At 35.4% G+C, this 13,726-nt stretch overlaps 1 protein-coding gene across 2 annotated transcripts in view; it reads left to right on the top strand.

Annotated features, from left to right (window-relative positions):
* The window catches only part of nbas (NBAS subunit of NRZ tethering complex), a 189,004-nt gene extending 177,319 nt beyond the window's left edge, over positions 1-11,685 (top strand). For both annotated transcript variants that reach the window (XM_067384030.1, XM_067384029.1), the window contains exon 52: positions 10,310-11,685. In XM_067384030.1, coding sequence (XP_067240131.1) covers positions 10,310-10,576 — 267 coding nt within the window. In that variant the 3' untranslated portion in view covers positions 10,577-11,685. The remainder of the gene's footprint in view (positions 1-10,309) is intronic.
* Positions 11,686-13,726: the final 2,041 nt, after the last annotated feature.

Below are 13,726 nucleotides of genomic sequence, written 5' to 3'. Positions count from 1 at the left end.
TTAAAAGTAGCACATGACGAAAAAATTAAGAAACTGTCTGTCAAAGTGAGAGATTTATTTATTTTATTTGCCCCTAACCTGCAGGAGAATTCAAAATAAACTGTTGATTAGATTTCGGTCAGATGGTCTCCTCCAAAGTAGGCGATTTAAGGCCAAAATTGGCGATTCTAGTCAGTGAATCTCTTTTCTACCTGCCTTCTGTTTTATCTTCTCTGATTTACATCTTATTAGATTGTTGCTGAACTCCAATATGTGGGTAATAGTGTGTGGTTATATATTTCTCATCCACCTCCTCCTCCTCTGCCACTTTCGTCTGTAAAAATAAAACCGCTTGGCGTTTTCAGGAGGGCTGCTCTGAAACCGGGACTGCAGAGACCCAGCGGTGTTTTGGACCCGCTCCTCGTCCTCCTCGTCCCCACTCTGTCCTGATGCAAACCAGCTTTATGATTTAAATGATAAAAGAAAAGCCAAGCATGCATCATTTATGAGATGGCAAACACCCTCCGTCATTCCAATTAAAGCTGCACTGCAACTGAGAACCAGCACAAAAGAAAAAACATACATTTTTAACAAGCTTTTCCCATATTCCACATGTGCATTAGCAGATATTAGTGAACATTATGTGGATTTGTAAATAGACTGTGCTAATGCACCGTTTTATTTGTGTGTGAACAAAATGTCCAAACACGGATAGGAGAAAACTGAAATCACTTACCAACAGTCCCCACAACAAAATGCCTTAATAAACAACTAAATAAATAATGTCTTAATGAAAAGAGGGCAGGGTTAGTGAATAGAAAATATAATTAGATCAGTATAAAAACAGTAGGTCAATAGAAGTGACTACTATGGTAGAAAAACAAACATGTTTGTGTGCATATTTATGCTTTTAATCAGTTTATCTCGCTTAGATGCAGTGCCACTAACAAACATGCAACCAAACTTACACACACACACACATATATACACTTGGATGTAAACGACAAACACCTCAAGAGAGCACAGGCATTTTATTCTGGATCGATGAGTTTACCTTTATCTGGGATTTTATACGATTATGGTCTGAAATATTTATGGATGTGTGTGTGCTCATGTTTCTGACTTCCAGTGTGATCAAAGTCGCTTCATTAACCTCAACACTGGGGCCTTTAAAGGACATTTCCCCATAACAAAAATCAAACCATTTTATTTTAGTTTGTTGGCAGCAATTGATGTTTCGGACCACTTATTCTTGTGAGCAATATATTCAGCTTCAATCAAGTATTGTTTGTTCAGCTTGACAAGTTCATTTTGGGCGTTTTCAAAGGCAGAGGTAAATTTACTCGCTCTTTATTCTTTCCTAGTGATGTCTGTTCTTAATAATGATAATGTTGCTCCAAACCTGTTTGACTTACTTTCTTCTGCAGAATACAAAAAAAGAGAGAGATATTTTGGAGTCCAGACATCATTGGATCCCATTGACTTGCATATTTTCAACAAATAAATAAAAGGGTGGAGGTTATTATCTTCTTTTGCAAAAGAGAAAAAGCCTTGCAGGTTTGGAATGACATGAGGGTGAGTAAATGATTAAATGAATAAATAAATTGAGTAAATAATTTTTATTATAGCTTGAACTATCCCTAGTATTAAAGGGATAGTTGACCCAAAAATTAAAATTTGATGTTTATCTGCTTACCCCCAGGGCATTCAAGATGTAGGTGACTTTGTTTCTTCAGTAGAACACGAATGATGATTTTTAACTCGAACCGTTGCCGTCTGTCAGCGCGCTCTGACAACGGTAGTGATGTCTCGCGCTTATACTTCAATGAGTGCATCACATCACTGCCATTGTCAGAGCATGATCAGACCCAACTAACCGAGTGCTGAACGCAGTTGGACATAGGGGTGTATTAGAGGTAAAAAAAAAATGATATAAATACTGTTCGGTTTCTCGCACAAACCAATCACTTTGTGTCCTAGGACATCAGTGTGCCGTCATGACTCTTATAAATTGAGTTACCATTGACACGCATTATAAGACTGACAGACGGCAACGGTTCGAGTTAAAAATCATCATTTTTGTTCTACTGAAGAAACAGAGTCACCTACAATTTTCATTTTTGGGTGAACTATTCCTTTATACAGTTTACACTATATTAGTATTAGTATTATTATTATTATTATTATTATTATTATTATTTCTTAAGTATTTAATTGAAATTATTATTATTCTTCATTGTTAGATAAAATTGTTAGATAAAAATGTATTCTAAAATAAAATTAAAATATAAACAAAATGATTATATCATTATTACATTTTTCTTCATTTTTCAATGAAATTGTATTAAATAAAATACACATTTTTAATATAACTTATTATTATTATTATTATTCAATTATTCTTTATAGTTAGATAAAATTGTGAGATAATTTAATCTAAAATAAAATTAAAATATTAATAAAATTATTATATCATTATTCAAATTTTCTTCATTCTTCATTGAAATTGTATTAAATAAAATGCACATTATTAATTTCATTTGTTATTATAATATCATTATTAGTAGTAGTAGTTATTTATTTAAAATATTATTATTATTATTATTATTTAATTATTCTTCATTGTTAGATAAATTATTCTAAAATAAAATTAAAATATCATTATTAATAAAATGTTGATTATAGGCTATCATTATTACATTTTTCTTCATTCTTCATTGAAATTGTATTAAATAAAATACACATTATTGATATAATTTATTATTATAATATCATCATCATTGTTATTATTAATTAATATAAAATTGTTAGATAACATTTATTCTAAAATAAAATTAAAATATATTAATAAAATGATATCATTAAATTGTTCTTTCTTCACTGAAATTGTATTAAATAAATATCATTTATTATAATATTATTGCTATTATTACTTTTATTATTATTATTATTATTATTATTCATTAAAATATTATTATTATTATTTAGTTATTCTTCATTCTTCAATAAAAAAGTTAGATTAAAAAAATATTCTAAGATAAATTATTATTAAGATGATGTTTATTATTATTTTACATTCTTCACTGAATTTGTTTTAGATCAATAAAATAATAATAATAATAATTATTAATATTATTATTATTATTATTATTATTATTATTATTATTATTATTATTATAGCACAAAGATAAAGGTCTCCTGAGGAAATCCGTAGTGTTGCAATTTATGGCAGTGACAAGATATCATTGACCTCATCACGCCTCTACTGGTGCTCTGTAACGGCGCTCCTGACTCCCACTGTAGTCGGGAACTTTAGGGCAGGATGGCGACTGAAGAAAGCAGCGAGGGCGTGAATATGAGTGCAGGCCACCGTTCCGTGACATACTGCAAAAAAATATAGTGTACCGTATTATGCCCCTTCTGAGTTGCCAGCAGTAGTGGTTCAATAAGCACTGCTCATCAAGTATGTATTAATATTAATAATGCAACACCAAATATTTGAAGAATTACCATGAAATAGGGTGGAGATACATGTCTGCGCACACACCTGTAGCTGAATATAGTAAATGCTTTGATGCCATCTGTATGCCATCTCCTCATTCTGTTCATTTTTCTCCCTGTGTGCTTGTCTGTCCAGAGGAGAAGAATTTCACAGATCCACCGTCTTTTTCATTCTGCCTTTTCTGACACGCACTCATTGCCATGCCAAGATCTCCTGACTGGCCTGTATTCTGTCATCCATCCATTCATCCATACATTCATACATTGATCCATCCATCCATAATTACTTCCTTCTGTCTTTCCTTACTTCCTTCTTTACTTAATTTATTTCTTCCTCACAAGTGGTAAATTAGAAAAACAGAAATACAGAAATGTTATATCTCATGTGTTGCAGTTTTTATCTCTCCTCACATACAATTTTAAAACAATTTGTGCTTTTTTGGCAAACTAAGGTACATGAACTTTATTTGTATAGCACATTTACAGCATGTCAGTAATTGAGATAAATTCATTTAGGCTTGTTGTTTATTATAAATGTTGTTTATAAAGAATGCCTATATAATTTATCTTATACCTGCATTTTTCATTCTTGTTCTGTATACCATTAAATGAATACTGTGTAGTGAGGAGAGCTAAAATGTGAGTATAGCGTTTAGAACGTTTTGTTTAATTTACTGGTATTTTACATTATTTCTTAAAGGTTTAGTTCACCCAAAAATGAAATTTCTGTCATTATTTAACTCACCCTCATGTCGTTCCACACCCATAAGACCTTCGTTCATCTTCAGAACACAAATTAAGATATTTTTGATGAAATTTCCCATTTAAATGAGAAACGTAATAACCGTCATTCAAGGTCCAGAAATGTACTAAAGACGTCATTAAAATAGTCCACGTGACTACAGTAGTAGTTATGAAGTGACAAGAATTATTTTTGTGTGCAAAAACAAAATAAAAATAACTTTACTCAACAATTTGTTCTCTTCCCTGTCAGTCTCCTACACGGTTTACATTGTATTGACAGTTCAGCGCTTCCAGGTTCTACGTCAGAATGGTGACTCATTATTGGCCGACGCCGTTCACGTGAGTAGCATGACGCATTTGTGTGATTCTGACGCAGGTGCCGGCCAATAATGAGTCTGGGTTCGGACGTAGACCGCGGAAGCCTGCACTGTCTATACAATGTAAACTGTGTAGGAGACTGACAGGGAAGAGAAGAAATTGCTGAATAATATTCTCGTTGCTTCATAACATTAAACCAAAAAATACTCACTCTCAAGTAGTTCCAAACCTGTATGAATTTCTTTGTTCTGCTGAACACAAAGAAAAATATTTGGAAGAATGACAGTAACCAAACAGATCTCGTCCCCTATTTACTACCATAGTAGGAAAAATAAATACTATGGTGATCAATGGGGTAAGATCTGTTTGGTTACTGACATTTCCAAATATATTCCTTTGTGTTCAGCAGAACACAGAAATTCATACAGGTTTGGAGCTACTTGAGGGTGAGTAAATAATGAAAACGTTTTCAATTTTTTGGTGAACTATCCCTTTAAGGTTGAACCACTGTAGTCACGTGGACTATTTTAACAATGTCTTTACTACTTTTCTGGACCTTGAATGTGGTACTTGCGTTGCTTTCTCTTGGGGATCAGAAACCTCTCGGATTTCATCAAAAATATCTTAATTTGTGTTCCGAAGATGAATGAAGGTATTACGGGTGTAGAACGACATGATGGTGAGTAATTAATGACAGAATTTTTTTTATTTTTGGGGGAACTAACCCTTTAATTCAGGTAGTAATGTGACTTATACACCAATCCAACTTATCTGTGTGTTTTTTTTTTTCGTTTTCCTTTTCATCTGTCAATGCAATTTTAACTGGCTCGACTTATATCTGGGAAAATATGGTATATGCTACTTTATAAGTGATTGCTATTTGCAGCTCATTTCTCTCTTTCTCTCTCTTTTTCACCTTGCAATGATCAGAAATGGTGTTCCAATCAAGGAGAATGAGGGATTGCTCTCGTCTATCTGTTGGAAGGAGGTGATGAGCAGAATATCTTAACAGCACATTACTGCTCTCTCATATTCACATCTTCATTCCTTTCAAATGAAGAAAAATTCTAATGATTTTTCACAAGCCACCCCATTTTTATCATCAGCATGCATTTGAAACATTATAGGCCCTTTGCCAACTCTCTCTCTGTCTCTCTATCCTCCGTCATGCTGTTTTTCTCTTTGTTTCTTTCCCTCTTTATGAAGTGGTTTCTACAGCTGGCCGATCTTTCTTCACAGTTCAGCGCTCGACATTTTAGCTCTGACTCTCTCCGTGCTTTTCTTTTTTCCCTTCATCCTCTTATTTTCTTCCCTCCCTCCTTCTCTCTCAATTTCTCCAACACACTCTTTCTCTATGTTTTTCACTCTCTCTCTCTCTCACACACACACACACACTACACTTGCTGTTCTTCGACCTTTTAGCTCCGTCTGTGCTGTCTCTAACGGCTCTCCACAGACATCTTGGCTGGAAAGAAATAAGAGTGAAAAACTGCATGAGGCTTTGAGGGGGTGGAGGAGAAACTCACCCTCACATACACAAGGAAAAAAAAAAAGATATATGAGTAAATATGTCAAATTATAAATTGACATACTGTAGCTAATAATGCATTTGAAGGTTCTTTTCATTGCTGTGATCTCAACATCGTTCTGGGTAAAATGCAGCTTTGAGTCTGAATAAGCGAGCCATATGAGTTGCAGCTCTATTGCTTGTTGTTTTAAGGTTAAGTGTGTTTTGGACGGTGAAGTCAGTGCAGATCCTTTGTGTGGCAGACGTCACATGGTCTGTTCCGAGAAGCTTGCTTAGCAACATTAACCATGTCTGTGTAATTCACTCTGTCCAGATGATGCTCATTTCAAGCTCATTTACTTGTGCTAATAAAATGACCACTAATAATAGCTCATGTATGGCCCTCAAAGCGGTTATAGTTTCAGACGTAGTCTTTATTAAAACATGTTTTTTACTTCATAATATTTTTTTCATAACATAAAAAGTTTTTCCAAGAAATTGTGTTTATGAGGCACTCACATATCTTTCTAATGCTATAAATAGGTAAGGGATAATGAAAAAATAGTCATTGTCACAAATTAAAACCCAACAGCAAAGCCAATAAATAAAGGTACCTGGAACATTGATTTGAAGGTATTTTAAGATGAGCAAAGAAAGAGACCAGAAGAGGTCTTCATGGTTTAATGACCATGAAAAAATGGTCTTGATTGTGTTCATGGTGTTGGTCTTGTCTTGAAATCGGGAACATGTGGCCTTGGTCTTGACTCTGACTCAGCCCTCTTCTGCTCTCGGTCTTCACTTAGACTTGAACAACCTGGACTCGGCTACAACACTGGAGTGATATGAGGACATTGTAGATAATTTTGAGTCACCTATGCTTTTTTATTATTACTTATTATTTTCTGGCAACAGTAATTAGTTACACTACTAGTTATATTACTTTTCCTTCATGCCTCACAGAAGTTGTAATTTTGTATCTTATCCCATAGAATTTTTCTAAAATGTTGCTAACAACATATTTCTGCCTCATCATTTGACCAAAATCCACAGTCAGAAGCTATTACAAACACTCATGGTGATTGATTGTGTCTTTTAAGTAGAAGTGTTGTATTAATCTCATTCATTCTCATGTGTAGCTTGAATTTTATCAAAAGAAATCACACAAGTTCATAAGACAATGTTTTGTTTGAGGGAATGCCTCCCAAATCTCGTGCACGAGTATTGGTACACGAGTGTTTGTTTACCACCAGCATTCGCTGTGTCGTGTTAGTGGATTCATTATGTCGGACTCACCGCAGGTAACTCATAATCTGCAGTTGTTACTCCTGACAAAAACATTGCATGCGGCGCCTGTGGAAAGTTACTGGAGCACGCACGTCTCTCACAAGGAACGTAATGGCAGTGATTGACAAGCCAGAGGGCCAATCGTTTACACGATGATCACATCAACGATTGGCTGATGTTTTTAAAGCCCTACTTCGCGCACAGATGATGTATATTAATATTATTCCTTTCAGTGCACCTAATAAATACTCTTTTATCAGTTAGTAAAGACAGTTTCAAGTAATATTGCAAAAATGTATAAAACAAAACATCCACTATAACATCTTTAAAACAAAGAAGTTTTTCCTTTGAGTTTGAGTACAGACGACACCATTGTCAAAATGATCCCCATTCATGTGAATGCGTGAAAATGACTAAAAACGCTGTATTCTCCTGGCAGGCCATTAGATGGCGATGAAACACTATAGACCAGGGGTGTCAAACATACGGCCCGCAGGCCGAATACAGCCCACAAAGGTGTCCAATCCGGCCGGGGGATGATTTGAACTATAATAATAAAAAAAAGAGATGCACGACTAGTCCACTGGCCATAAATCCAAACGTTTTCTTTATTCCGGGCTTGTAAACAAACTGCTTTGTAAAAATTTCCCAAAATTTAGTTTGTGTGGAAATATTACCAAAGTCTGTAAACAGGACGTTAATACAGGTACATTCTGAATATGGACACAAAGAGGAGAACAGACATGACAGAGAGCAAATCCTGTGCCAAGCTCACTGTTCGCGAAAAATAGGAAGAATAATATAAATATTGAATTGGGGTTGATATGAATGTATCTCTGAAGGGAACTGGCTGTTCCTCTAATCTCCGTATAAAGTAGTAGCCTATTTATCGATGCAGTGCTGCTTTGTGTACGCTATATCACTGCTGTTCCATAAGCGCCATCTACTGTCAGAGAGTGAATTTGCATTTTCATTCAGTCCATCTGCTGATTTTGTTTTGTGCAAGTGTCTTATGAAGCATAATTTCACAAAGCTAAAGTTGGTGTAAATAAACACATTAAAAGTTTTCCATTTTTAGTTGAAAATGGTGTTGTGTAAACGGCACCTGAATCGAGGGATTATTGGATAGTTCGATTTCAAATCAGTAGGGCTTAAGGCATCAAAAGTAACTAAGTAACAAGCTGTTTTATAGATGGTAACTCTAATATTATTACAGAAATCTTATAAGTAATTCGTTACACTACTAGTTACTGCAAAAAGTAATATTATTACTGTAACTAGTTACTGCCCAACACTGTCCAACACACACTGAATGCTTAAAAACAGCTTTTAAAAATCTGACCAGTGTAATGTGCTTCATGTATCCAAGAGTTAATAATGAAAGTGGACTGGTTTCTCACAGAATCACACACAGATGATAACCAGGCATGAATATATAAATCTGGCCGAGAACATTGATATTGTGTGTAATTATAGTGTCCATATCCCTCTAACAGTTCCGATTACCTACCTTCTCTTTCTCTCTGTTACTCTACTTTTCCCTCTCATTTTTAGACATAAATGTCTATTTAGAGAAAGAAAATGGAGAAAAAAAAGACACTTTGACAACATTAAAGTTGTATCCAACATTTTTGCGACTATAGTTACATTCTTACTGTGTATGTGCATGTATGTGTTTAAGATCACTGTCAACATGAACTCTTTCCATAGGCATTAGAAATCTTTGTGTGATGTCAGTACAGTACACATAAACTGCATTTGAGTATTTTATATCCACTATTACCGTCATGTCACTTTTAATATGAGGACACACGCACACACGCAGTCAAAGGGCATCATATCTCTTGACTTGGGCTTGCCTTTAATCAAATTTAGCACATAATTGATTTTCTAGAGTGCTGACTCTTACAGTACCGCTCCTCAGTGTTCTCCACCTCCAAAGCCGGCAGTTGAATAATTTATGCTGAAAAGACGAGAGAGAGGTGCTCCTGGTCTCTCTGAGCAGGCTGGGGTCGCAAAAGGGTGGGACATCTCTCTTTCTGAGCTCATTTATATCGCATGTGACCTCCTTCAGACATGCAAGTGCAACATGGCCACTAGATAACACAGATAAAGAGAATATAGTGTGCCCAGGGGAAAGGCAAGGCAAAAGTCTATAAGCTCTATTCTATTCTGAGGTGGAGGTGGAAAGATTTAGTCCATTTATTAGTCTAACAGCTTTACTGCAGGCCTATTGGTCATTTTTACTGTATTTTTTGTAATATTGTCTCAGATGTGTTCATAATAGAGTAAGGTTAATTAATTAATAGGTAATTTAATATTTTTATATACATTGTAATATATAATGATGCTTTTAGAACTCAAACTGTAAAGCCTTTTACAGCTTAACTGGACAATGCAAACCTCATTCTTAAGGTCTATTTTATTACAAAAAGAATTGAATGCTCATAGTTATTCACATTTTAATTGTCAAATTGTGGTTACAGGGTTGGCATTTTAAGATTTCATAGAATAGTTTATGACATAAAAATGGGTAAAATATCATAGTAACAGGGTTGACACATAGTCGGTTAGATTGTTTGATGTTTTTGAAAGAAGTCTCTTATACTCACCAAGGCTGCATTTATTTAATCAAAAATACAGAAATATATATATATTTGAGATTTGTGTATTTTGTAATACAGCGAGAGTGAAAACAGGCATGTTTATAAGGAAAGAAAAGGCAAGAAAGAAAAAAAAGGACTCTTGTTGTGTTGGAAAAATGTCCATATTAACACTTGGTAAAAGAAAAGTATAGATATAATAATTAATTGTTTTATATAGGGTGGAAAATACAATATACTGTGTGGTGTTTGTGTGAAGTTGGAGGTTTGCCCGCACACAGATTGTTTGTCGCACTGGAGTGTTTATAGACATTTATTTTATTTTTTTCTCCTCCTTATAGCTTGTCTCTCTCTTTTCTGTCTCTTGCTGTAGGTGACTGAGGAGGTGTGTGACTCTGAGCTCCTGTCTCTGCTGTTGAATGCTGGGATGTTGATCAGTTGTGTGGACACAGCTCTGTATTCTTCACTGGTCTCTCACATGCTTGCTCAGGGGGTTTGGGATGTGGAGAAGGCCGCTCGTGACCTCCACCAGGCCGGCCACAGTGCTCATGCCGGGTCTTTGCTCCTGTCCTACCGAGGATCCCACCCAGGACAGCTGACCTTTAATACCGCCCTCGCTGTCATTAGAAAATGGCTATGAGGAGTATGTGTGTCTTTCTGTATAAAAATGTTTTGGAGATGAATCGGTCAATAAAGGAAAGTAGTCAATCTCTGCTGAATAAAATCAAATATAAAAGAGACACTGGCACCAAATCCAGATCACAAATATCAGTTATAATTGGCCTATTCAGACATTGTTTGTTCAGGATTTCTTCCCGTTGACAAATAACTCAGATCGCCTTCCTATTTCTCTCTCTCTCTCGCTCGCTGTCGGTTTCTCTCTCCTGAGTGAAGCTCAGTGACACCGGTGTAATTACATTACTTTGGCTGTTTGGTCACGCTAGCCTGCGCTAATAATCATTACAGGCCGGAGTTGGAATTGAAAACGCCGCATGTGTGCTGACAGTGTGTTTTGCACGTGTATGTGAGCGGCTTCACGGTTGATCGTTTCAACACACAACTTTTTGCTCTTTTCTTTTGTAGGGTTATTAATTATTTTTGAAGAAAACAGATTAGGCCTTCAGGCACAGTCTCGCCGTGTGATTGTTTTAACGCACACACCGACACAACTACAACCTGTGTTGGGTAGCTGAACAGTAATATGTCTTATCTGTGGATTTTAAGCAAATGTATCAGCAGTGCTCAATAAAAAGCATTTTGCTTTATCTCACAAAACCTTGTTTTTTTTTCCACAACAACTTTGGTGTACTGCACATTTTGGGCAATGAAGTATTAGGCCTAACAGAAAAAAATTCTTAAGATAAATGTGAATAGGTATTAGGTAATATGCGAGCAGTCGTCCATGGGTTTAATACAAATAATACAGCATCTGTTTTTAATACATTATTGTACTTGGCTGTAATATCTCACCCAATACCCTGAGAGTATTATGTGCTACAATTGGAAAAAAGAAAAAGTATTAAAAATGTGTTTTTAGACATTTTAGAACACCACTATTATTATTATTGGTGGTGCTTGCTAAGGCAAGTAACTGATACTATTTCTCATGCGTATTTGAACAAACTCCTAACCTTAATAAAGTGTTAAACTCTGATACTCATTTTGACCCGCATTGTTTGTCCAACAAACATGAATTGGTATGCTTAAATTGTGCCAGTCATGTGAAGCAAGCACAATCAAGAACACCAAATAAAGATACACAACTTAAGATAAAACATTATCTGTGTGTTGTTGTTTGCTAAACTCTTTCTGCTAATTTTGGTGTCTGCCAAGTGAATATATGTAAGTGTAAATACTCTTCATCAGACCTAAATCTGTGTGGCTTGTTAAAAAGAGATTAACTGTTATTTTTACATGCTGAAACCCAATTTAAAAAACTGCATAGCAACATCCTAGCAAACTCCTTAGCCAAAGATTATATGTAAGCAATAAGGTACTTGAGGCTAGTGCTGTATCGTGAATAAGTCACATTGAAGGGAAGTGAAGTGCCTTCAGCCCTTTATTCATGATAAAGCACTAGCCTCGAGTACCGTATTGCTTTTATAAAATGTTTACCACACAATACAAATATTAAAGCCAAAATATATTTCAATGCAACTTTCATGAAGTAAAATCACTAAAAGCCTTCTTTCCGCTGGACAAAATAGTCCCTGACTGTGAACAAAGACAGAAGTTACATTATTACGCCATTAGATGGCGGCAAAGACTGTCTTTATCAGTCAGTAGCAAAGACTTTTACATTGAAAAGACTGAATTGTTGCAAACAAGACGCAACTGACAAATGCTTTGACTAGCGCTGTCAGTCACGGGAAAACCCCTTAACTGTTAAAAGGACAAGATATTGCAGCGGACATTTAAACTGATTTTTTATTATGAACATTTATGATTTTTTTTATTATGAACACAGGACAGACCTGAAGGAAAATGCTAAATGCAGGTAATAAACTCACTCACTCAATCTCTTTCTCACAATACATTATACAGTTAGCTTTGATGAACAATATCAATTGTGAACAAACAGTTTACGTTGCTAAGAGTGGTTGCTAAGGTTGTTGAGTAGTGATACACAGAACCGTTGGGTAACGGTCATAGCCGTGTTTTATCATGAATAAAACAGCTATTGACCAATCAGAATCAAGGACAGGAACTAATCATTTTATAAATACTACTATGATACTATGAATGGGAGAAACTGCAATAACACAATATGATAGAATAAGTCCCGCCTTTTAAATAAAAGAGCAAATCGCCAATTGGTAAAGTCATCCCATCACTGCAAAGAAGAGGCTTAATTTCCCATAGAAATGCAACGTCTTGAAATGCGCATTTAGGAATGCATATGCGCATTGGCTGGACAAACCTGAAATTTACTACTACTTCTTTCTTTTCTTTTTTTGAGCATTTATGCGACAGTATTTTGTTGCTGATATGAAATATGTTATTTAAATGCGAGTTTGGCTTGCATTTTTTGAGATCTCCACATTCAAGTATATAAGAGCTAAGAGCCCGAAATAGCTGTCTGAACAGGAGGTGTTGCAAATATGGCTGCTTTCCTCGAACGGGCGTTTGCTTTTACACAGGCCAGAACCACTCGAATTTTCTCAGAATGTACTGTTTAAATTGACATTGATTCAGTGTAGAAATCTAGTTCTACACAGAATTCAAGCCCTGCTGCTGCTGTCCTGTCTGAGCTCAGCTTTATTTGCAGTCTGTAAATTGGAATCTCACCCCCCAAGAGAGTCTTTGTCAAGGGAGAAAGATACATAATGCATGTTATGATTAGCAAATATATTGCAGCATAAACACCCGCATAGTCATTATCTCTCCTTATCATGACTCATAATTGTAACTGATGTTGTTTCTGCCACTGTTTGAGTTATAGCACAGATTAATTGCCTGTACCAAATGCACAAGACAGCGTTGGCTGAATGTATTCAAAGGTTCAAATTAAGGGTATCTTTTAAACACAAAGAACATTGTCTACATTACTTGCGACTGTTTTATACAGTTTGTGTTCATTACGGTGTTTCTAAGACGTCATGGACATTGCGTTAATTGTAAATAGCTGTAAAACATGTTCAAATATTGCTCCACTACTACAGCAGATCGCTTCCGAGAAACTGCCAAGAGTGCAAAATACACACCTAAATCCTGTTTGAGGAGTTTAGTCCAATATTTGCAAACCTAATCCTAAAGAGTCCCCATTTCTCTGAACTTCTGAACTCTGCTC

The sequence above is a fragment of the Chanodichthys erythropterus genome, chromosome 4 (genome assembly GCF_024489055.1).
Source record: "Chanodichthys erythropterus isolate Z2021 chromosome 4, ASM2448905v1, whole genome shotgun sequence".
In the NCBI taxonomy this organism is placed as follows: domain Eukaryota; kingdom Metazoa; phylum Chordata; class Actinopteri; order Cypriniformes; family Xenocyprididae; genus Chanodichthys; species Chanodichthys erythropterus.
The sequence above is the reverse complement of the archived record's forward strand: the minus strand, read 5'-3'. Positions and strand labels throughout refer to the sequence as shown.